General features: G+C 33.8%; 2 protein-coding genes across 3 annotated transcripts; one reads left to right on the forward strand and one right to left on the reverse strand.

The window, feature by feature from the left end:
- Positions 9,110-17,069, forward strand: LOC109712021 (uncharacterized membrane protein At1g16860-like). Of its 2 annotated transcripts, none has more exons than XM_020235439.1 (5): positions 9,110-9,299; positions 12,594-13,562; positions 14,798-14,953; positions 15,749-15,960; positions 16,620-17,069. In XM_020235439.1, exons 2-5 carry the CDS (start codon positions 12,729-12,731, stop codon positions 16,810-16,812), a joined length of 1,395 nt encoding a protein of 464 aa, XP_020091028.1. In that variant the 5' UTR covers positions 9,110-9,299; positions 12,594-12,728; the 3' UTR covers positions 16,813-17,069. The 2 variants fall into 2 exon arrangements, with proteins under 2 accessions (XP_020091028.1, XP_020091029.1); XM_020235440.1 differs by lacking the exon at positions 9,110-9,299 and adding an exon at positions 11,791-11,984.
- On the reverse strand, positions 19,938-23,777 carry LOC109712022 (pentatricopeptide repeat-containing protein At2g34400). The gene is made up of 2 exons (XM_020235441.1): positions 22,607-23,777; positions 19,938-21,710 (listed from the first exon to the last, which is right to left on the reverse strand). The coding sequence occupies exons 1-2, from the start codon at positions 23,527-23,529 to the stop codon at positions 20,762-20,764; spliced, it is 1,872 nt and encodes a 623-aa protein (XP_020091030.1). The 5' UTR covers positions 23,530-23,777; the 3' UTR covers positions 19,938-20,761.

Consider the following 25,477-nt stretch of genomic DNA (forward strand, 5'->3'; position numbering starts at 1 on the left):
GTTTTTTGATCCTAATGGAATTTTTTTTTAAAATCATCTTTTTTTTTTCTTTTTCTTTTTTTTGAGAGAGATAGGTAGCACGCTACCCGCTTCGTTTATTTCATTTAGAAATAAATTTATCTAGAAATGTGAATGAACTAAGATTCGAACTTGTGTCTCGGGTATCAACCATCAAACCCTTTACCACCTGCTCTAGGGACGGTCGGTAATTTTTTTTAAAATCGTCAAGAAAAGGATTTAAATCAAACTTTCAGAAAGTAGAGGGCACGTAACTCGCGTAAAAAAAAAAAAAAAAAAGTTCAGGGGCCAATTACAAAAGTTACTAAAGTTGAGGGGGGTGTGGTGTCTATACAGTTTGACCCAATTTATTTACCCACACCAACTTTACTAGTGGGGAAATGGGTCAAAGATTTTCTAGTTGAAAATACGTTGTCTGAGAAAAGTCAAGTTACAATGGCAATTTTGTAATTTCAATTATATATATATATATATATATATATATTTGACAACAGTCGCTTTTGTTTCACGCAATTCGATAATCCATGTAATTTGAATGTTTTTGGTGGTCGATCTATTGGTTGAATCAGTATCTCAGCATAAAAAATTATTATTTTAAATTTTATTTTATTAAAAAATTATACATATATTATTATTTCAGTATCAGAGTAGGATTACTATATTCTTATGAGTATAGAACTTTTCGTACTCATAAGTTATTTTCGATGACAGAACTTTCGAATCGACGATCCGTTTCGTTAAATATGATATAGAGTATTTGATACTCTTAAGAAAAAATTTCGTAAGTTTTCGAAATAATAATAAAGTCTATCAAGCAGGTATACAATGAACAATCAAAATCGAACGAGGTTCTAAAGATGTATGATCTGATCCTTCAATTTAAAATCGGAGTTATTGATCTTTATCTATATAGTGAATAGAATTTTCTATGAACAATTCAGCTGATTCTGATTCTTTTACACCGTAAACTAGCAAGTATTTCATACCGGCCATTAAAAATTGTCAATTTTCAGATCTTTTAATCATACGGTAGATGATGTTAAAAAATTATAAAATTTGATTTCTAAAAGTTTTAAATACTCTAAATAATATTTAACGACATGCATGGATCGTCGATTCGAAAGCTCTATCATCGAAAATAACTTATGAGTGCGAAAATGATTGTACTTATAAAAGTACAATAGCCAGACTCTCAGTATCATATTAAATTTTAGATCAAATTTAGTAAATATAAGTTTTCAAGTTTCACTTTTTATAAGACTAATATATGCAATAGAAATTAAGATCAACTAAATTAATTTTAAGCCATTGATTTTCCTATGACTTAGATTAATAAAATCCGAGCAGTCTGATTAAAATCAGTTGAACTGTCAGTTTGAATGGTTCAAAATAGTTTTTTGACTTATCCGGTTCAAGGAGTTAAACCGAACTGCTTTATAGACTGGTTCACAGTCGGTCCGGTGAAACCGGCCAATTTGACTTTATTTTTAAATCATTACTTTTTTATGTTTAGCCCTCGTAGAAATTTTTCTTTATAAATGATCCTATCAAAATCATAGATACAGATATAACTCAATACGTTTTTACATATAGGCACTATACAGAATAAGAGAGAAATATTTTACATGAATATAATAATTCATTCATTGTATTTAAAATAGTGTATGAAAAAAAAGAAACTTACAATCAATTTGTAAAAATATAATATGTTATTTAACTAAAATACAGTAAATTAATTATCCTGTTTGTGAAAAATATTTTGTCGTGTTAAAAGGACATTTATATATTTATGATTTTAATAGAATTATTTATAAAATAAATTTTTTTTTGGAAAGGGCTCAATGCAAAAGAAAAAAAAAAGTCCCCACATAATTAATTACGTAACTTGTAATTCCCACCTATCACATAACATGAGGGTTAAGTTTTAACGACCTACCCTAGATTATTTGTTACAATAAATGACCAACGACATAATAGATATATATCATTGTACTTGCCCTGTCACACACCTTCAGAACCTACGTGTACTGATATGACATTTCTTATTATTTTTTTTTACTATCTAAGTAATACTGTGACTCTCCAGTTTTCATAAAGATCAACTATTCCAGGACTATTATATTTCTGGTACGCTTAACCTTTTAAATCTGTCGAGTCTATTCATCATCCAAAATACTATAGTCTGATTAAGAAATTTAGTCTTACTATATCTTATATATGGAATTATTCTAAATTTTTGAAGTGTCATATTTTTTCCCACTTTAAGCTCTGACATTCTCGTCAGGTTCAAATACACTCACAAGTATCATGCGATATGAGATTCGTCTCGCTAGTTTTAGCCGACCTTATAGGGAGCCACCTGCCCGTTATGTGACTCTAGCTCAATCGAAATTTATCTCATGTTTTTGATTGATGATTTGCTGTGATACTAATTGTAATGCCCCACTTACGAGAGAGTTACTCAGTTACGAGGTTTAGTTATAGTATATCTTATATATAGAACTATTTCAAATCCTAGGACTGTTATAAATATTCTATCTGTAAATTGAATTATTGTTTTCGTGAATTGAATTGTAATAGTCATCTAATTAAAATGCTCCATGCCATTGTGTTAATAATAAAATGAAAAATGATGCACAAAAAATAAGTTGGCATGATGTTACTAACATTGTATAAGGTTGTCAATGAATTTTTCATTTTTAATTTTTGAAGATTGTAAAGCCATTTTATGCATTTCAATATTTGACATCAATTTCCCAAAGAAATTAATCAAAAATTGTGAAGTTTTCAAATTGTATCTAAACACAATTTTGATATAAAGTTGAAGACGTAAATGGTAAACAATGCTAGACTTATACAACACATTGTAATAAAAGTAAATCTTTTAGATATGTAGGTTACTTTTTTTTTTTTTTTTTTTGGTTACAATCTATTATTGAGACATATTTTGAGCAAAAATTCCTCACTTAGGGGCCGTTTGGTTGGATATAGCTACAAAAGCAGTATAATTGAAAGTATATGCAGTTGCAAATACTGCAGTCATAACTACACATAATCTATTTGATTTTATACAGTTACAACTGCTACAATTACATTTCTTCAGTTTGGTAGTCTATAGTTGAAATTTGTATTTGTAAATTCTGTCAATTTTTAGACCTCTTCTAAACATAATGTACTGTTCTAATTATTAATTAAGACTTTTATATCAATGTATAATTTATATATTATAAAATTATATATAAATTTAATGAATTTTAAATAAAATATATTATAGATTTGGTCAAAACAACAATTAAGACATTATAAAACTAGCAGACTAGAAAAAAAGAAGCGTATGAAAAAAATTTATTGATCCTAACAGATATTATTAATTCTTAGCATATTACATGAATAGGTATTCTTGGAAAAAAAAAAAAAACATATGAAAAAAAAATCACACTTTATTTATTTTTTTAATGAGTGAGCCGACTCCAGCCCAACTGCTGCAGTTGGGTCTTCTCATGCAAATGCAACTTGAGCAGTTGAGCTTAACTACACCAAATCAAATAAAAATTTAATAAATACATGCATTTTTAACTACAGTGCAATTAGAAATGCATGACTCTACAGTGAATCTAAATCTTGTGCATATGTATGAATGGTCTCATGTCCCTTTCATCTTGATAGTTAGTTGCTGATCAAATATAAGGACAAGTAGAGATCTAGTTGGTTAGGCTTGCTCAATCATGACATATAATGTCAAATATTAGTTAAACCAAACCACCCATTCTGCCATTCACACACACACACACACTCTCTCTCTCTCTCTCTCTCTCTCTCTCTCTCTGGGCCTGTTTGGTTCGCTTCTTTTTTACCATGGAAATCGGAATCGGAATGGGTGAATTCGTTTGTGCGTGTTTGGTATGCGGGTGTCCCAATCCGATTCCGATTCCCGAGTGGAGTGGGAATCTCCCAATCATCTCATTTTTCAATCAGGGCTAGGAGGCCGGATAGGAAGTTTAATCTGGACGGAATGGATATTTATTCGAATTAAATTTATTTTTTCAAATTTTTTAATTAAAATATGAGTTTAAATTTAGAAATTTAATATATTTTAAATTTAATTTTAAATTAATTAAAATAAAATTAATCAAGTATTTGAATCTAACTATATACTTTGAATTTAAATTAAATTTAATTTATAATAAGTTTTATTTAAATTTTATTTAAAACTTAAATTAAATTTATGGATTCAAATTAAAATTTAAATTGTAATTTTAAGTTTGAATTTGAATAAATCGATATTTAGTTTATATTTTGAATTATCCACTCAAACTTCAAATGTTTAATTTTGTTTTAAAAAAATAGATTTAAAATTTTGACATTATTTCAAAATTTTGATGTAAATTTTTAAATTTAATTTTTATTTGAATTTAAATTAATATACTATAAAGATAAAGTTAGTATATTAATTGATTACGTTTTATATCTATCTAACCAACACTGACAATCAGAATGATTATTTCGATCCGATTCAGTAACTGAACCAAACGAATAGATAATGAGTCATTCCGATTCCGATTCCGGGGCTTATTTTGATTCCGATTCGACTTCGAACAAACGCACCTATATATATATATATATATATATATATATATATATATATATATATATATATATATATAACAAGACTATTATACCATTAATAGCATCAAGTTATTGGTATTATTAGAGTTTCGGCCCTTGGATTATTTTGACTATTGATGTCTTAGCAATAGGTTTCCAAGTTTTGTGATTTCTTAGACATTGAGACTATTTGATTCATTGAAAAAGTGTGATGTTTAAAAAAAATCAAAATTTTCTATGGAAAACTCTCTTTTCAGTTTTCAGCCTATTTTTCTTGGATTCAAACGGACGAAAAACTTGAAAAGGAGTTTTCTATAAAAAATAATTTTTTTAAGAGAAAATTTTCTTTTTTTTTCGAGAAACCAAATAGCCTCTGTTTTAGGCAGCGAAGATCTCATATGCCAGATTGAATTTGCTTCTAAAAAGGTAAATTGCATGTTTAGTCCTCAAACTATGAGTCAAGTGACACTTTAGTCCTTAAATTTTAATCTGCTATAATTTGCCGCTTGAACTTTAAAAATTGTTATAATCATAGTTCCACAATCTAATTTACTTGATTAAATATCAATATATTGTAAATGTAGAAGAAATGTAGCAAGGTCAGGGGACTCTACCTACCTACACTCATTTGGGACGAACTCCAGCATTGCGACACTACAAGGGGTCGCGACAAACATCTAGCGGGCAAATGTATGCAGTCCATATGGAGAATGCATCAGCGACGGTCACCGCCAATGACTAAGCCATTACATCACTTTTATATGAACAATGCGTCAATGTTTAATTAACTAACTTAGATTGTGCGACTTAATTACAATAATTCTGAAAGTTCGAATAAAAAATTATGAAAAAACTTAAAGTTTCGAGGACCCAAACATGCATTACCCTTTTAAAAAAATTTAATTTTAGAAATTAAGCATAGTGCAGAATTGAGCTAGAATACTCTCAAAAGTATCATGAAGGTGGTGCTTTTGAGTTTTTAGTTATTGGATGGAGAGATGTGAGATTGAGACGATACTGATAGGTGGTAGTAGGTGGACTAGTGTTTAATCCAAAGGCTATTAGTAATCAAGGAATAGATCCAAAGGCTAGAAACTTAGAAGCACAAAAGGATTGGTGCTTCTAAAAGTATTCTAGCTCAATTCCACAGTGCATGTAAAGCATGGATACAAATAATTTAGGGTTAATTACATCGGTAGTCCCCAACCTTTCCACCAATTTTCACTTGAGTCCCCAGTCTTTTTTTTTTTTGCAATTGAGTCCCTAACTTCTTGATTTTATACAATTAGGTCCCAACCGTTAAAAAAAGGGTTAAAATTAATGGAATCGCCACGTCAGCGCCTATGTGGCAACTTTTTGCATGTCAATTTAGGTCCCTAAACTTTGCACATTTTTCATTTTAGTCCCTAAAAAAATATTCAAAATTTTAAATTTAAATTCAAAAATAATATTAAAATTAAAATTTTAAACTAACGAAAAATTAAAATTTTGAATTTGAATTTAAAGCTGAATTAAAATTTTGAATTGAAATTCAAATTTTAAATTTAAAATTTTAATTGAATCCAAATTAAATTTTAATTTTAATTTGATTTTAAATTTGAATTTAAATTTTAAATTTGAATTTAAGATTTGATTTCAATTCTAAATTTGAATTTAAACTTCGAATTCAAATTCACATTTTGAATTTGAAATTTCAAATCGAAGTTTGAAATTAAATTAGAATTTAGAATTCCAAATGTGAATTTGAATTTAAAATTTAAATTTTAAAATAAATACAGGAGAGAGAATTTGAATTTGAATTTGAATTTAATAATTTGAATTTGAATTTGAATTTAGAATTTAGGGAGGTGCTCACAAATTCAATTTGGTCCCTAACCTTTTTTTTCAATTTAAAATTCTCTCTCCTCTCTCTCTCTCTCTCTCTCTCTCTCTCTCTCTTCATATATCACTAACCACCTTGAATTGGACATCCCAACCACAAAGTAAATGCAGGAGTGCATATCACTCAAACCCCAACATGAAGGGAAGAAGATAAGGTTAGTTCCCACACTTCATGTGGGGGGAAATGGAGCAAAAGCTTAGGGCAATGGCACCCTTGTGATTCCACTAAAATCCAAGGGGTGTTTCAGTCATTTCATATATACTTTGTCATTGTCTCAATTTAGTGGTAAAAATTATAAAACAAATTTACAGGTAAAATTTGTTATAATTAATGCAGCAGATTCATGTAAATTGAATAAAATTATTCAGGAAACTATTAATTTTGATAATATTTTTATTGTTTCTTTATCCAGTTTTTGAATTACAAATTGGATAGATGATAAGATATGGAACAATGTGATGTAATTACTTATTTTAATAAAATTTTACAATTAAATTCCTGAGAATATTCTAAAAATGTGGACCTATTTGAAGTAGTACAAAGTGTAGGGAGGTAATCGATGTAATTTTTAATACAAAAGAATAACTTATGCAGGATTTAAAGTGCAAGCGTACGTGTTTTTTTTAATGTATAATTTAGCCTCTTTTTTTTTTGTAAAAATGTAAGGAAACCAACATTTTAATATTCTTTTAAATTTAAATATTTTTTGTTAAATAATTTAAGATTATTGTCGAATTTATCAATAATTTGATCAATTTACTAAATTTTATTTTTTTAAATAAAATAAAAATAAATACCAATTAATAACTAATTATTAAATTTAATAATATTGTTGCCATAACTAATTATAATAAATCAAATTAAAAAGTTAAAAATTAAGAAAATATCAGCTAAAAGAGTAAAGTTGAAGGGTCCATGTCAAATTTGCCTATAGTTTAGGGGGAGGTGCCCGTTTTTCTTTGTGGTAAAAATATGGAGGCCCCCCTCAATTATAAGCTATTTTGAAATGGACTCCTCAACATTCATTTTTTTTCTTTTTGTTGAGACCTCTTAAATTTTTTTTTTGTCTAAAATATATAAAACTTTATTTCGTAAATACCATCTTATTTATTTTTCTTTACTGACTTTTAAAATTCTATATTTTGTCCTCTTAAAATTTTGAAAGTATTTTTTAAAAATTACTAGTTAATGAAGAAGGTGAAATAACCAAATTATCCCTGTTTTAGAAAGAAAAAATATTTTTTTAATATATATTCTTATTATTTTTAAGGGAATTTTTAGTATAGATTATAAAAATAAATAAAACAATGACGAAACCCTAACTGATGGGGATTAAGTGCATCAATTTTAAATTTTGAGGGAGTAAAATATAAGTTTTTGAAGATTAGAAAAAGAAATAAAAAATAAATATTTACATGGTGGTTTTACTTATTCTAGCCTTGTTTATTTGACTTTGTATATTTAGTTAAGTGAAAATTTTATCAAATCTAACAACTTTATTAGTTACTATCTATTAGTTGGTCAAATTTATTTATTAGAAAGTAATTAATGTCACTAAATTTAATAAAATTATCAANCTTTTTTTTTTCTTTTTTTTTTTTTTTTTTCTTTAAGCACTATCAAGAGCGGAATAAGCAAAGATATGAGATAGGTAAAAACGTATAAAATTTATTTGAATAATGAACCATTTTGAATCAGTTACCCAACTTTTAAAAAATTTATTTTACTATTTAACTTTTTAATTTATTTGATTTAAGTCAGTAAATGATACTTTTATTTTAAAACTATATAAGATATACTAACTAGATTTGTCAAAATAAAATAAACGACATATTCAAAATTTAAAGTTAAATTGTTATTGACCGATTAAAATTGAATAAACTGAAAGTTTAGATAGTAAAATTAAAATAGGATAATTATCTATATACCCCTCAAAACTTTGAAAATATATAATTTATCATTTTTTTTTTCTTTCTAATATACTACTCATATGTTTCTCCATTATTCCAAAACACTCTTATAATTGCTACCCGTTAAGTTAATTTGAGTTAAACGTAAGTTAAATATCTAGCAGAATTAAAAAAATCAAAACACCTTTATTGCTCTTAACTTAAGAGTAAATAAGATATGTTGGTGATGGTGGAAGAATGTGTTTGAAAAGACGAAAAAATCAAAATATTTTTTCTGCCCCTAACTTAAGGGCAAATAAAAAAAATTCAGTGATGGTACGAGAATATATTTGAAAGGGTAAAATAGTAATTTTATAAAGATAACGACTACTATTAACCGTTCATCAACAGAATTTAACTCTTGAAGTATATTTGAAATATATTGGAACATAAAAAAACATTTTCAATATTAGCCTTTTAAGAGGAGGTAAATTAGAAAATTGAAAATTTTACAGGAATATATAAGCAATTATCCCGATTTAAATTGTAAAAGGTCCAATATTCAAATAAAAAATAGTAAGTGGTTCAGATAAATTTTATATATTTTTATTTTAACCAAAAGATGTGCAGGCAATGCCCTTCTCGTAATATTATCAAACATGAGGGGTATTTTGGTCATTTCACATGAAATAGACAGTAGAAAATGGTCGGGGAGAGAGAGAGAGAGAGGTGTGAGAGGACACTGATTGTGTAAGCTTTTCTCCTCTGTTTTTGCTATTTTTTATTCTCTCTCTCCAGCGTTTATGTGCGCAGCAATGGAGAAAGGCGGCGCCGAGGAGCCGTTTTCGGCTTCCATTTGATCGGCGACTACCGCAAATTAGGGTTTGATCCATCGATTTCTCGAGGTATGAAGTAATCTGAGTCGAATCTATGTTTTCTTACCCTTTTCTTTGCGTCAATGTGAATCTTGCAATGTGGGTTTTGGATCTTGGGGGTTGGGGCTGAGATCTCTGAAGTCGTGTTGGTTTTGGATGAGAATGGTGGGATTTTTGAGGTTTTTGGGCCTAGTTTTTGTGGTGATTCTTGTCTTGGGGGTTAGAAAACGGAATGTGGGGTGTGATTTGGGAGAAAACTGGGGCTTGGGTTCGGATTTGTTGAGTTGCTTGTGCTACAAAGTGGAAGTGAGGTGGGCAAATGAGGATCTGTTTGAACATAGATCTATGTAATTCTTTTTGGTCATATATATATATTTAAATTATTGCAATTAGAGATCTATGATGCTTTAGCTTGATGTTATGATAATGACTAGTCTTTCTTGTAGTACGTATCTTCAATTAATTTATTTGTAAGGGGAAGAGTGTTGCGTACCAAGTGTTTCTTTCAAATCTAGGGTTTCGTTCCAAAGGGCTAGATATTTATCAGTCCTGAACATTATTTGCTTATTTATTGGTTGCTTAATTTTGTTATTCTTCTCGATAATTCCGCTCTATGGTTTATGATATTGGATCCTGGATCAATAATAGTGTCAAGTATAATTGTTGAGCAAATAGGATATGTTTGGGCATTATTTTGTCTTGTGGCAGCATGGGACCCGTGATTTTCTCGTTAGACCAACTGATGTTGAACATGCTGTGACTTAAGCATTTTTGCATGAGCGGCTTCCAAATGAGTGGTTGATGATGAACTTTCTGATTATTACCTGCCAGCTAATTCTTTTTGCATTTATTAGATGTCGGGGTTTTGGTTTTGACACATTTTCTTCTCATACTTTCCTTCCAAGCGAAGGCGTCTTCAATTTTGATTCATGAGTAATAATATAACCAATATTTCCATGATTGGCCTCATTTGCAATTTACTATGCTTTTATATTTATCACCAAGGATCACCCATGCGGTACCATGCTGAGGCCGTGCTGGTATGTGGCACGGGGTTGTGCCAACACTGTATCAACGAAATCACCTCTTGCATTTTTTTTGAGACCATTTTGAGTTTTTTTTTTTTTTTTTTTTTTTTTTTTTTTTTTTTTTTTTTTTTTTGAGGTAAGAGCTTTAGAAAAGTTTTTTCATACTCTATGTAGATCCTGTAAATCTATTAATATTTGGAGCAATCAATAAGCTCCATCGCATAACGAGACCAACTTCTAGTGGAAAAAAACACAAATAAGAAGATTTCTTCCAATTTCTTTCATTATTTTAGATTTATGAATTTACCGATGGTAGTGTAACTAGTGTTTTCCTATAAGTCTCTATCTAATTATGATTTTGATTTTGATTTCATACATATACTTTCATAATATATAGAAAATGATTTTTTTTTAATTTATTAAGATATCTGTGACTTTATTCGTAATAAATTGTACGAGATATAATACATAAATCATTTTTATATCTGTTAGAGATATTATAACATTCTAAAAACTAACTTTTCAATGTTTTCATATAAATTTAATTGAAAAACCTGTGCCAGTGTGTGCCAATTTGCCTGTGGTGTGCCATTGGCATGAGGGAGAGTGCTGATTTTGGCACACCCTATGCCGTTGTGCCATGCCGTGCCGTGCTGTTGGCACAGCTTGTCATCCTGTCTTTTTTTCACTATTGTTCTAAGCAAAGTAATATATTGATTGGCATCACGCTAAGGTGAATTGCTTTTATTCTTTGCATTTGGATCTGTTTTTTCAGAGCTTTAGGTCTTAGGACAGATTTCTTCCCATTAGCAAGAAACCCTTAAAGTTTAAACTACCTTGTTGGCTTTTATAGTATTTATGTTTGTCAGGTTTCTTCTAGATGGTAAGGTCACTATTAATTCTGCAGATCCTATTGATACATGCCTTTGCATGTTAGCCTGATTTTACAGAAAAGTAAAGCTATGCTATGTGAAGCAGTATCCAGAATGACGTGACATTCTCTTTGCAGTAAATATATTAGACTCGTTTATGGCTAGTTTATATTATGGTGGCAGTGTTCTCGATTGGTACCAAAGGACTGGGTCTTGGATCTGCTTTCGAAGTTCCCATTTGACCTATTTAGTTTTAGCTTCCTTAAAAGTACTTTGGGCTTTTAATGATACAAATATATCTGATGTACTGCTAAACGGACAAAAAACAGTTAGGATAGTAAGATTGCAGAATTGCTAGTTTCTTCAATTGTTGATTTTTATTTACCAGATCCAAACTTTGTATTAGTGGATTATGGACCAATAATTTCTCAATTCTAATTTGTTGAACCAAAGGGAATTTCTGGATAATAGCTCATCTTGTCACAGCATGAGATATGTCATTTATCCATCTGACTGTTAATGTAGAATATGCTGACTTTCCTCCAGCATCTAGTGGGAACTTTTGTTTTGTTCGTTTTTTTTCCTGTTGTTCTGATACTTTCCTTTCTGTTTTGATATTAGAATTACAAAAGAGGCTCATTGGAGCTTTCTGGAGCTGACAATCTGCTCAAACATTGAAACCAATATCGTTCTGGTTATAATATCAAGCTTGGGAATGTGGCGAAATTGAGATTTGTTGACACCATAATCAAGCCAAAAATGAGCCTCTTGTTGGTAGTTGTGCTGGATAGTAGTAATTGCTGGATCAAATTGCTGTGAGTTTAGCGGCATAATACTCTTGAACTGAGACCTTGAGCTCTCCTGTAGTTCTGGGACTAGGAAGCAAGCTTAAGCATTTGATCTAACTATTTGTAGTGGTATATTAGTTGAGTTAGACATCATAATCTTTGGATGAAAACTTATCAGGGTCTTCATATCTATCATTTTCTAAATTCCTGGTTGAATCGACTTCAATATCAGCATTTATGATGATAAAAGGACAATGCTTCTCTCTCTCTCTTTTTTTTTTTTTTGTTGGATGGCAACAACGTACTGACTTTTATATAGTTACAGAATAAGCATCCTTGTTTCCTATAGCATGCCATATTTTTATTCTGACAGTGTTGTTTGCCTTTTTCCTCTTTTGGTGGATTTACTTTTTTTAATTTATGTCCTATAAAGCTATGCATTTGTGACATGTTCTGTGTTCTATTGTTGCTTTCTTTTCAACTTACAGTTTTCTACTCTTAACTCTTGTATTTTATACACAAAAGGGTGTCTCGAGCAACAATTATTGACAGTTTAAAGGTTTTCTAACCTTTTGTTTTACCAATATTTCATGTTATGTTGTTCTACATGTATCAATATACTTCTCTTTGTTGCAGACCACTCAAGTTCTTCTAGACTGCAGCTTGAGGCTTAGTGGCATAGTGGGATTTACAGTTGCCACAGCGAAATATTTTCAAACTGAGTCTCTTCGATTCTTGAAGCTGTGGTTTAGCTTTTAAAGTAAAAGCATAATGGGTTCAAGATTCCCATCACATCAGCTCAGCAACGGGCTGTATGTCTCTGGCCGGCCCGAGCAGCCCAAGGAGAAGCCCACCATCATGTCCTCTGCGGCCATGCCATACACTGGTGGTGACATTAAAAAATCTGGCGAGCTGGGAAAAATGTTCGATATTCCTGTAGAAAACTCAAAAGCACGAAAGTCAGGCCCTGTTACTAATAATGCACCATCCCGTACTGGATCTTTTGTGGGAGTTGCCTCTCATTCTGGTCCCATCAGCTCAAATAAACAGAAATCCAATTCCGGACCACTTGGTAAGCATGGAGAGCCAATTAAGAAATCATCTGGTCCACAATCCGGTGGAGTGACCCCCATGGTGCGCCAGAATTCCGGTCCAGTTCCTCCTGTTCTTCCGACCACTGGCCTAATCACTTCTGGGCCGGTTTCTTCTGGACCTCTGAATTCATCGGGTGCCCCTAGAAAACTATCTGGTCCATTGGATTCAACTGGGTCAATCAAGATGAATGTTGCTTCTATTGCGCATAACCCGGCTGTCACTAATATTACCCAGGAAGATGAGTATTCTTTCACCAAGAGTGTCCCCAAGATAATACTGTGGGCTGTGGGTCTTCTGTTTGTGATGGGTTTTATTGCTGGTGGGTTCATTCTTGGGGCTGTTCATAATGCTATACTTCTTATCGTTGTTGTGGTCTTCTTTGTTCTTGTTGTTGTGCTTTTTATTTGGAATTCTTGCTGGGGAAAGAGCTCCATGATAGGGTTCATTTCGCGCTACTCTGATGCTGATCTAAGAACTGCCCAGGATGGTCAATATATCAAGGTTTCTGGGGTACGTTGCTTAAGATACTAATGTGATCTGTTTTGTTTTTTAATTATTATCTTATTAATCGAAGCCAAACCTTTCCTTAAAAATGTGCATTTTGTCCTGTTCTGGTTTTCATCTGAAGTAGTTTTAATTCTTCTAGTGAACAAATTGTTGTACAATTTAATGCTGGTATCTCATTCCTATATTCGTCTAGTCATTTGATGTGTCAACTCTACATGCCAAAGCACAGCGTCACATTCTCTGGTTGTGCACGGTTGAAGAAACTTAGTTGATTCATAACATTAAGTGATGTTGCAACAACAAGTGTATCTGAACTTTTTGTTTTAGAAATTAAAAAGAAAATATAGGAACATTCTCACCTATGTATCTGTATCTAGCTCAACATTTTTATTATTACTTGCAGTAGAAAGGAAGGAAATATGTGGGTCACTTGATAAGATTTGCTCAATATGTCTTTTGTTGAGATGTTACACTATGTTGTGCTCCTTTACATTTACTTTTGGGTTTAAGGCTGTGAAACTGGTCAGTTTGGCTCTTTTAAAAAAGAGTTAAATTATTATGTTATTCTAGCCATTCTCTTTGGAAACAAGAAACAAATAGCTATTCACAGCAAGAATTACTGTTGGTAAAGTCCATGGTTTCTGCGGTTATGGTGGATACGTAGTGTATGCTTCCCTCGCTTTGAAATTTCAGAGCTGCCGACTGGATGCTTAATTCTGTCCCAAGATAAGTTGCCCAATTGTTGTTCTAGAAAAGAATTTTACCCACTTGTTTTTAGATGTTTGTTACGGACGTTATGCTTCTAATTTGAAATATTAATTCACTTATTTATATCTAGTTATTTGTTACTAAGTTGTTTGAAGATAGATGGCTTTTGTTTCTTATTAATGAACTTATCTCTTTGACTACTAAACTATCCACACTGTTTTACTCAAAACTGATGAATGCTCCCTTTTTTTTACCTTTTTCCATTACTGTGAATAACCTAATAATTCCTGAAGAGTATGTTTATGGTCTATATTTTGCTTCCTGATCTGACTCAATGAGATGATGCCTATCAAAATCTTTTCTGAGCTGAAGAACCTTGAATTAAGTGTAGGTTCCTTCTAATTTGAATAGTTTCATTTGCTGGCCTTGTTTGTAAAGCAGAACTTCTTACTTACTATTTAGTCTTTAAAAAGCATAATAATGCTGCTTATTAGAGGACAAGTAATTAAGATATTGTTAATCTCTTACAGGTTGTCACTTGTGGTAATGTTCCCTTGGAGTCATCATTCCAGAATGTACCAAGATGCGTGTACACATCTACCAGCCTGTATGAATACAGGGGTTGGGATTCTAAAACTGCAAATCCCAACCACCGACGTTTTACATGGGGACTCAGGTCATTTGAGGTAAGCCCTGTATTTTCTCTATAATTTAGTCTTTTGTTAGTAAATAAATATTAACTTTTCTATTGTGACGGACTGATGGATATGCATAGTAACTAACAAGTTACCTATTTTGGAAATAAGCAATTCTTGTACTATTTTGCAAGCTGAAGTTATGAGCTAATCCTCTTACAAATATGCCAATTTACTCCTAAATTCTTTCTTGTCGTAACAATTTAAGTTATCTAATTTATCCATTTTTCCAAATAATCTGCTTCTGATACCATCTTAATATCTTAAGTGTATATCACCGACCTTGATGCTGTGGATTGGATAAAAGCTTATGAAGATTATCAGGTAGGAAATAATTAAATATACAAATCAGCAATCAATTATGATTGTCGAACAGAGAAATAATGCAAAAGATTTTATGTGGCTTGAGGTGTGAATTTGGTGAATCCCTTAAAATTTAGGGACTTGGGCCATGTTTGGTATTGAGGGCTATCTAACACTGTAGGGCAAAAATGAGTTGGAGAAAAAGCATAGAAAGATATGCTTGCATTTTCCGGTGGGACCACAGAAATTATGTTGTAACTGAATCATTGTGAAGATCACAACATGATATTTCTTATGGAAACGAATGGAATACTTTCCCATCACAGTTTTCCACAATCTCAAATGAAGCCTAAGTTGATGATTAAGTAGTTCAATGACCAAATTGGTAACATTATAAAGTTAGAGAGAGTACATAATATTTAACTCAATCTTTTGACATAGCACATTATTGGTACTCATAAATTTGTTCCATAATTATGGCAGAGGCACGTAGTTGACTTCTACATATCTGATTTCCAATCCGGGTTGAGAGCGCTGGTGAAGACTGGCTATGGTGCAAAGGTAACATCATATGTTGACGAGTCCATCGTCGTTGACATCAACCCGAGTAACAAAGACATGTCTCCTGAATTCCTGCGATGGTTGGCACAGAGAAACCTTTCGAGCGACGATCGTGTAATGCGCATCAAAGAAGGGTATCAAACTGTCTTCTGAAATTTCACCGGCGCAGTTTTATCTACTGCATTTTCTTGATAGAGAATTCTAGTTGGGTTAAATCTATAGCTGGTTCTTGAACAATCACTGTATAAAAGGAAAATTGGCAATTAGGACTGTAAAGCGGAAAGTTATCACCTTTTGTTCTTTTCTTATATTATGTTCAAGGGGCATAAAATTGTTTGAGCACGCCACAGAAATGCTGGAAAAAAACTGAAAAGGAACTAAGTGAATTACATTTCTTGAAATTATATATTCTGATTCTTGTTTATCATTTCACATATAAAGTGATTACATATTTAATCACATACTCCTTCACCCATTGCACTCAGATGAAAATAGAGGTGAGGATTGCATTGTATAATTTAGGTGAGGATCACATTGTATAATTTTTGGGTTCCCGCACTATCGTATGTAAGGATATTATTGCAATTGCAATAGAGTTCAAGAATGAGAGTTGCATGTTATTATTTTAGTGCATCCTGTCACTAAGCTATAATATATGCTTGCACATGAAGCCTCGCCACCCGCTCCCCCCACCACCACCAGCTTCGCACCTGAATCCTCCGTAAAAAATTAGAGGGTTTTGCAAATCACCGTTGATCTAACCAAAGTGTGCAATCTTCTTTTTCTCTTTCAGGTACATAAAAGAAGGAAGCACTGTGAGTGTGATGGGGGTTGTCCGAAGGAACGAGAATGTCTTGATGATCGTTGCTCCTTCTGAGCCATTCTCGACAGGATGCCAGTGGGCCAAGTGCTTATTCCCTGCAAGCTTCGAAGGGATAGTGTTGAGGTGTGAGGACACTTCGAAGATCGACGTAATACCTGTGTAGAGCAGGTTTGCCTTCCTCGGCATTCGGGTATTTGCCATTCCTAGGGTTTGTATTGTATGGTTTGTGGTGGCAGATCCCTAAATTAATGTGAGATATATATACACATATATCTGTAGGGTTTGGATTTGCAGGTGTTTGGTTCTTTGAAATGTGTGTATAGCTTTCCCTTTTTTGGCGTCTATTTAGAAGTGGAAGTTTTTGTAGCAAAGATGGGTTTGGCCAATTCTATAGAGAACTTTCTTGTTCTTTTTACCGTATGGCGTATCGCGCTTCTTGCTTCAGCCTGGCTTATGGAACTGTTTCTCTATGCATGCGTTATGTGATCGAAAACGCCGATTCCAATTTGGTTGGATGTTGATAAAAACTGCCAATTCCAATTTGGTTGGATGTTGACAAAAACTATTATTGCTTTGCGGAACTATTTAGCCTGCGCTTCTCGGTAAGCGCAAGCTCCAACGGAGCCCTTGCAGTTGTCTCTTTTGACTATTTCTGTTGTTGATTAGGAAGCTCAATTTTTTGGAGCCTGTCACTGGTGTATCATCAAACCATAGGAGCACTTGGTATCTGGATTGAGAAAACTACTTTGATTTTGAACTCTGCAGCCAATGCTGCTTTATCAGCTAGACCCCTTTGTTTGTTTGTTTGTTTGTTTTTGTTTTTTTTGGAATTCATGCAAGGGAGGATCCTACTGTTCTGAGAAAACAGAAGCTCTACTTTAACTGCACCTATATTCCGTCCATATTAATTATTTATTGTGTTTGTAACATCCCAATAATTTCACATGATAGAAAAAAAAAAGAGGCTAAATTACAGAAAATCTTCTGTAAATACTCGTTTTTTACTTTCCCTCCCTGATATTCAAAAACTTGTATTTTGCTTTTTTTAAATTTTAGAAATATTTTTATGTGGTATAGTGTTAATGGCGAGGGTAAAATGACCAAATTGTTCTTCTTGACTAAATTGTCCTTCTTCTATTAAAAAAATAAATTTTATTATATTTTTGCCATTTTGAAGGGCATTTTCGGTATAAAGTATAAAAAGAAAATAAATGGAATAGTGATGGAATCTTGACCAAGGGGGGGTTAAATGTAACAACTTGAAATTTTAAGGAGGTAAAATATAGGTTTTTGAAAGTCAGGAGGAAAAATAAAAAAAATTAGTAATTATTGTTTTAAGGGCTTTTTTTTTGCAAATGGCCTCCTGAAAAAATTATTTTAAAAATAGTTCTGTCAAAATTTAATTTACAAAAATGGTCCTGGTCCCGCCACGCAGGCGCCACGTGAGCGCCACGCGGGCAGGACTAGGGTCAGTGTGTTAAGTTGAACACGGCGAACCATTCACCGTGTTCAAACACGGTGAATGATTTACCGTGTTTTATATTTATATTCCTTTTTCTTCTCTTTTAGGGATGTCAAATGGGTCGGGTTTGGATTGGGTTTTTAAAAACTCGAATTTGAATCCAAAAATCAAATTAAAACCCGAACCCGAATTCGAACCCGGCGGGTTTTAAAAATCCATACCCATATAACTTTAATATATGGATATGGGTATGGATTTTTAAAACCCGCCGGGCTCGGATTTGTGTTCGGGTTTTATTTTGATTTTTGGATTCGATTTCGGGTTTTTAAAAACCCGATCCAAACCCGACCCGTTGACATCCCTAAAAGAGAAGAAAAAGAATATAAATATGAAACACGGTAAATCATTCACCATGTTTGAACACGATGAATGGTTCACCGTATTCAACTTAACATACTGGCCCCAGTCCTGCTCGCGTGGCGCCAACGTTGCGCCTGCGTGGCCGGGACGGCTATTTTGCAAATTAAATTTTAACAGGACTATTTTTAAAATAAAAATTTGTCAGGGGCCTAAATTGAAAAAAAGCCCTTCTTTTAAATATAAGGATAAGTTTAAGCATTTTGGTTCAACAATGTGGGACCAATAGTTATTAGTGCTAGTAGGACTGGGTTGTTATATTTAATATTAGAGCTGATCTGTTAGTCAGAAGTATGAGATTGATCTCACAATACTTGATGGTCTTGGGTTAGAGAATTGTTAAGGTATTTTACCTAACGAGGACATTAAGGAGAATCTATAATGCCTCAATAATTTCATATTAGATAGAAAGAATTATGATAAAAAATGTACAGACATTATATGAAAAAAGAATTATAATTGAAAATTATAAAGAATAAAAAATTTAATATTAATAATTGGACTTAAATATTTTGTGCTAGTGGTTTGAGTCAAATAGTTGTTAGTGCTAGTATGTTAATTCGATACCAAGTGCTTGAAGATTCTTATATGCTCATCTCTCCTGTTAATCACTAACAAGTCTCATTAATATTGAGGATTCTATTGTATTATTGTGTAGATAAAGCTGGATTTGGCGTTTTATTTTATTTTATTTTATTTTTTTCTTTTCTCCTTTTTCAATTTTGTGTGTGGAAAATTCACTGTATCACCGAGTTTGTGCGCACTCATTTTACCTTCATGTTTTTTTATCCAAATATGTCTTAAACTCTCAAGAAGGGTTAGTGTCCTTGAGCTATGCAAGTATGTAACACCCTTCCCTTTTACTTCAAATCGATTTTCCCCTATATATCAACCTGAGTAGTAAATTACTGAAGTCGATTTGTTAAGTAATCTGATTCTGATTTTCATATTTTGAGTCATATCAATTCCGATCGGACAATATGATGATCTTACGTACACACACTATAGAACTGCTTACTACCATGCCAACAAAAAATTTTAAATAGATAATTGGTGTAATTCAGAAGTACTAAAAAAATAAATTCCGGTAAAGTAGTTACTAAAATAACCAAAGTAAACTTATATCAATTTACCACGTTTGGCATAAAAAAACTGGCGCCACGTTAGTTAATGTAAAAGTAATGTGATATCTTACTAATTAGCGCATCGTCAATCGCAACACTACCACATTACCTCTATATTAGCGTTATATCAATATAACATCTTAGTCGTTGACACATCGTCATTCATAAGACTACCACACACCTCCACATTAGCATTACTTGATTGCAACAAGGACCAAAGTGTCACCAGGCTCATTGTTTGTCAGAACCAAACTCGCAATTTACCTGATTCTTTTTCTTTTCTCCTGAGAAGTTAACTTCAACAGCCTTCTATTCTCTTATTTCTTTTGCAGAAGATACATGTACATTCACACACAAGTTTCCCAAAAAAAAAAAAAAAGTAAACTCGCAATTTGTTGTTTGGTATGGCACCAAACAGATTACAGCCACACTTCAACAAAAGAAAGAAATTGGAATGAACATTTTCTGCCTTGGTATCCAAGGGAAACAAATATGGGCACATCATTTATAACTTTGTTATGTTAATGATACAACCAATAAAAAGAATAAGAATCCTGCCTGTTCAATCTTATCTTACATGTTATGCTTATTGCCTGCAATCCCCTTCTCTTATCCTCACAATCCCGCTGACGGTCTTCTTCACCGCACAAGCCCTCCGATACAAGCAACATAATAGATCTTTACAACGAGACCCGAAATGCTCAAATTTAATTTACTAACAGAAGATGCCAGTCTATACATAATCCTTTGATTCTCTTCGTAATATCTGATGTGGGGCCTATTGGGATGGTACAGCGGGGCATCTCTGACGCATGCTCATTATTGAAATGCTCTTAGAGCAACCAGGTTTCTGATGATAAGTGGAGCTACCTGCAAGCTGATTTCGAAGGCAATAAATCAAGTCGTCTAATTATCATCTTATTCTTCGAGGCTTTGGCGCTATTCTGTGTTGCATTCTGATCTTCATCCATTTCCATCAAAATTGTTCTGGAAAGAAAATCCTTTTTTCCGAAGTACAGCTTCTGCACACCAATTTGAACACGTCGTCAGAAAAGCCCGTAGAGGATCCATCAGTGCAAGATTTGCATTTGATTAACTTAACATACATCCTAAGAAAGATAAATGTTTGGTATGTATCCTTCTAACTTCATCTCCTCCACTAATGCGATGAGGGTTTGATAGATATCCTCGGTGCACAGGTGCAAGTCATCACCAGCATAAAATTCATGGACTTTGCCATCAATCTCAACCCAACTACAACCGGGAGTCTTGCTCACACCTCTCTCTCTCATCAACTCTATCATCCTTGCAGAATCATCCCATCTATTCGAGCTCGCATATATCTTAGAAGAAACCAAGTAATTCCATGAATTCGAAGGTTCCACCTGTAAAATCCTCTCCATGACCCTCTCTCCGATTTCCACATTCTTACATTTTCGACAAGCGTTAAGCAAAGCCCCTAAAACAACCGCATCGGCTTTCTCCGGCATTTTTTCAATAAAGTCCCACGCTTCTTCCAGATGCCCAGCGCGGGCCAAAAGGTCAACCATGCAAGAGTAATGCTCAGCCTTTGGAGCTAAACCAAACTCGGAAACCATGGAATTGAACCACCGACGGCCTTCGTCGACCAATCCAGCATGAACACAAGCTGAAAGGACACCGATAAGGGAGATATCATCTGGGAAAATCCCTTCTTCATTTCTCATCTGCTTGAAAAGTAGAATGGCCTCACAGCTTCGTCCGTGTAAGGCTAAGGCGGAGATCATGGCATTATAAGAGACCACGTTCTTTTGGGTCATGTTGTGAAAGACATGGATAGCTCTGTCGAGATTGCCACATTTAGCAAACATGTCGACCAAGGCCGTGCCTACATAGACATTGTGGTACAATCCATTTTGTAAGGCATATTCATCTAATTTTATGCCTAGTTCTATGGCTCCAACTGCCGCACATGCCGAGAGTACTCCGACCAATGTGATTTTGTCGGGTTTGATGTTCGCCTCTGCCATGGAAAGGAACAATGCAATCGCTTCGTTGGACATCCCATTCTGCGCATACCTGTAAGAGCCCAATTATTCTATTTAGACTAAGTTTCTTTGCAGTTCAAAAAATGAATAACAGCTACACATAGTTAAAGGACTCACTTAACATACTTTTTTTTTCTTTTCTTTTTTTTCCTTCCATTTTTCATTTTTTTAATGTAGATGCTGCTCATCTCTAACACCAAGAAGCAAAGAATGTTAGCACCTTATCTTCTTGATTGTTATTATTTGCTAAACAAAACCTACACATGTAGAGATTGAACTGTCAGCAATCACCGAATTACGTAAGACCATCCCTAAGTGTTGTCAATCGCATAGAAAATGACGGAAAACAAAAACTCAAGAACATTCAAATTGCCAAAATAAGGCTAGCGAAGGCATCTGCAAATATAACTCCCAACTTGTCTTTTTTGGTTAATTTGGCCTATACATTCCACTACTATTCATAATTCGCATTGTTTTTTTATTATTTTAAGGTAAAAACATACAAAACTTATCTGAACTATGAACTATATTGAGTCGACTACCCAACTTTGCAACATCTTGATTTTGATACCAAACTTTTTCAATTTGTTTGGTTTCAGCGAGTCAACGGCATTTTGACATCAAAGTTCAAACTAATTGCCTACTTTAATGAATTTACAGTTTCGAGAATTGCATGAAATGTTTGGTTTGAGTCAAGCAACAGCATTAAGTTCAAGTTGATTGCCTATCGTAATGAATTTACAGTTGTGAGAATTGCATAAAATGTACTAACTAAACCTGTAAAGATAAACGACACATTCAAATTTTGAGATCAAAGTGTCGTTCACTGATTCAAATCAAACAAATTGAAAGATCGGATAGTAAGACCCAAAAGCTCAATCCATGCAAAGATAGATAGGATAGGATAGGATAGAATAGGATGCTTGCCCCGTGATCATCGCGTTCCAAGCGACCGTATCCTTCGCCGGAATCTCATCGAACACCCTCCGCACCGCCGCCAGATCCCCGCACTTCCCGTACATGTCGATCAGCGCGGACCCGACGAACGGATCCGACCCCCGCGCGCCCCTCCCCGCGTACTCCTCCAGCCGCCGCCCCAGGCTCGAGTCCCCCAGGTCGCCGCACGCCGCGAGCACGCCGACCAGCGTCACCCCGTTCGGCTCCCACCCCTCCCCCGCCATGGCCGCGAACAGCGCCACCGCCTCCGCGGCGCAGCCCGCCTTCGCGTAGCCCGAGATCATCGCGTTCGACGAGACGAGGTCCCTGCGGGGGATTTCGTCGAACACCCTGCGCGCGTCGCCGGGGCGCCCGCAGCGCGCGTACATCGTGATCAGCGAGTGCTGCACGTGGTCGTTGGCGGCGGCGCGCGGCGCGGCCTTGACGGCGGCGGCGTGGGCGGCTCGGCCGCAGCGGGGGCGGCGCGCGCGCGCGGCGGCGAGGAGGGCGAAGGGGAAGGTGTAGCGGTCGGGGCGATGGCCGGCGCGGATCATGTCGCGGAGGAAACGGAGGGCGGAGATGGGGTCGCACCAGGAGACGGTGAGGCCGCGGATCATGAGGTTGTAGGCGAAGCCGGTGGGGGAGGGGATGTGGGAGAAGAGTTGCGACGCGTAGCGGCGGTCGCATAATTCGACCATCTTGGCTAGGAGGTGGTTGGGTCTCCGTACGGACGCCACCACCATGCGGGCGTGGACCTGCCGCACGGCGCCCGGGGACCTGCATTTCCGCAGAAGCCCGAGTATGCGGACGTCTTCCTCGTCGACGATGGTGGGGTTCCGTACGATTGGGGAGCGTTGGGGGAGTTGTTGGGTTAGCGTAGTCGGTTTGGGTCTGGCGGCCGCATATTTGAGCATCCTATATTTTGGTTTTATGCGGGACAGCGGGAGTACACGGATGAGGAGGGAAGGCGAGTCTAGGAGGGAGAGAGAGAGAGTCGTATAAATTTGGAAAACTTCAAAAACCACCCTGTAGTTTCGCAGTTCCTCACTGTACTATCTATGATTTAAAGTGTATCAATTTAGTACCTGGGCTGTGGTTTCTTTTTTTTTTTTTCTTTTTACCATCAATTCCATTATTTTTTTTTCATTAAATCAATGACAAAGTTAAAGTTAAAGTTAAATGGTACTAAAATAAATATTCGATAAATCTAGGTGGGATATCTGAAGTTTTTTGTATATAATAATTTAACGAAATATTAACGGAGGACTGACAAAAAAAGAAAAATGAAACCATGGTACTAACCATAGTTAGTTAATTCGGATTCGGCAAAAATTCGGTACGGATATAATTCGGATAAAATTCGTCTTCTAATTTTTAAATTCGTTGAAAAAAACGGCTAAAAAACGGATTCGCCAATTATTCGGATACGTGATTTATACGGATATTATACGTTCACCCATTAAAAATTCGGGATCAAAAATTCGGCTATTAAATTAAATTTTTTTCCTCTCAAGATTTATGCTATTAGCATAAATACTCATATTTTTTAAAAATATAAAAATAAAAACCTAAAANACCCTCTATACCCGCTGAATTAACGATATACAGGCCTCTAAACCTCCCAAACTAACGAAAAACACCCCTCTATTCTCAAAGTATAATTTTAACATAAATAAATACAAATAATTTAGAATCTAAAATGAGTTATTTTATATCCATATATTTTTAAACTTGTACTGACACTTTAAAATCAACGTAACCATAATTAAGATTAAGTAACGTATACACGTATGATCATATATAATAATAGGTTTATTATAGATTTATGTTTAGGCTAGGTATAGGCTTAGGTTTAGGCTTAAACTTCTTTATAGACTAACACAGGCTTAGATAAAAATCGTCTATGCCATTACTTTTAAATCGTAGGCTGCGTTTAGGCATACCTGGCATAGGTTTAAACATAAGCTTTTTTTATACCTACGTCTACACCAAAGCAGGTTATAGGGAAACATAGGTTAGGTTAAAGTGCGGGTCAATTTTTCGGTCAAAGCCTCGTTTTAAAAACATTGATTTAACCGAAGTGGGGATACTTGACTTTTACAGTAGTGTTGATATTGTAGTTATGATACTTAAAATCTCCTAGCTATAAAAGTCCCTTTTAAATGAATTATGGGGAGGTTTATGTATATAAAAAGTGATCGTGCGTGGGAGTATTTATAACTTTATAGTTTTTGTAGGAAGTTTTAAATTCTATGAAATTTTTTACTGGTAATTTATTCCAAAGTAGATTAAATTTTATTTGTCTTCCGTAACAGGAGAAAATAGGAAGCAGTACAGTGACCTTCAAGTTACGGGGTTGTCAGTCGATCAAAATAAACCATAAAATTAATATCATGACCTAATTCTTTATGAAAAAATAAATGAAAGAAATTTATTTTATAAAGAGATTACTGTTTTATATTAATTTTATTTATGTATAACAGACTTACTCTTTAAATTTAAACAAACTTTAAGTTTTAAAACTGTAAGTTTTAAATGTTAAAGTTTTAATGTGTATTTACTGAAAAGTTAAAATAAAATAAAATTAACCGTAAAGGAGAAGAAAGAAAAAAAAAAAAAAAAAAAAAATGAAACGTAAAGGAGTTGAAAAAGAAAAAATGAGTTCAATAAAATCGGTTAATTGGATGGTTCATGCATTTAAACCTTTTCAAAAAAAAAACAGTTTAAATCACTTAATCTGATAAGAAATCTACTTCCATCACATCTAAGTTAATTATTACCCTTTAATTAAGATTATTTTTATAAATTAATTTTAATCTACTTTATCAAATTTTATTTTACTCATTTTTACTTACCCAGAGT

The sequence above is a fragment of the Ananas comosus genome, linkage group 6 (genome assembly GCF_001540865.1).
Source record: "Ananas comosus cultivar F153 linkage group 6, ASM154086v1, whole genome shotgun sequence".
NCBI lineage: Eukaryota > Viridiplantae > Streptophyta > Magnoliopsida > Poales > Bromeliaceae > Ananas > Ananas comosus.

What these genes read in the sequence shown, in the direction of transcription:
- LOC109712021 (XM_020235439.1), top strand. Translation starts at nt 12,729, where the DNA reads ATGGGTTCAAGATTCCCATCACATCAGCTCAGCAACGGGCTGTATGTC. An exon ending in AATATATCAAGGTTTCTGGG is followed by an intron (nt 13,563 to 14,797) that starts GTACGTTGCTTA and finishes AATCTCTTACAG; the next exon opens with GTTGTCACTTGTGGTAATGT. An exon ending in GGGGACTCAGGTCATTTGAG is followed by an intron (nt 14,954 to 15,748) that starts GTAAGCCCTGTA and finishes TAATTATGGCAG; the next exon opens with AGGCACGTAGTTGACTTCTA.
- LOC109712022 (XM_020235441.1), bottom strand. Translation starts at nt 23,529, where the DNA reads ATGCTCAAATATGCGGCCGCCAGACCCAAACCGACTACGCTAACCCAA. An exon ending in TGGAACGCGATGATCACGGG is followed by an intron (nt 21,711 to 22,606) that starts GCAAGCATCCTA and finishes GGGCTCTTACAG; the next exon opens with GTATGCGCAGAATGGGATGT.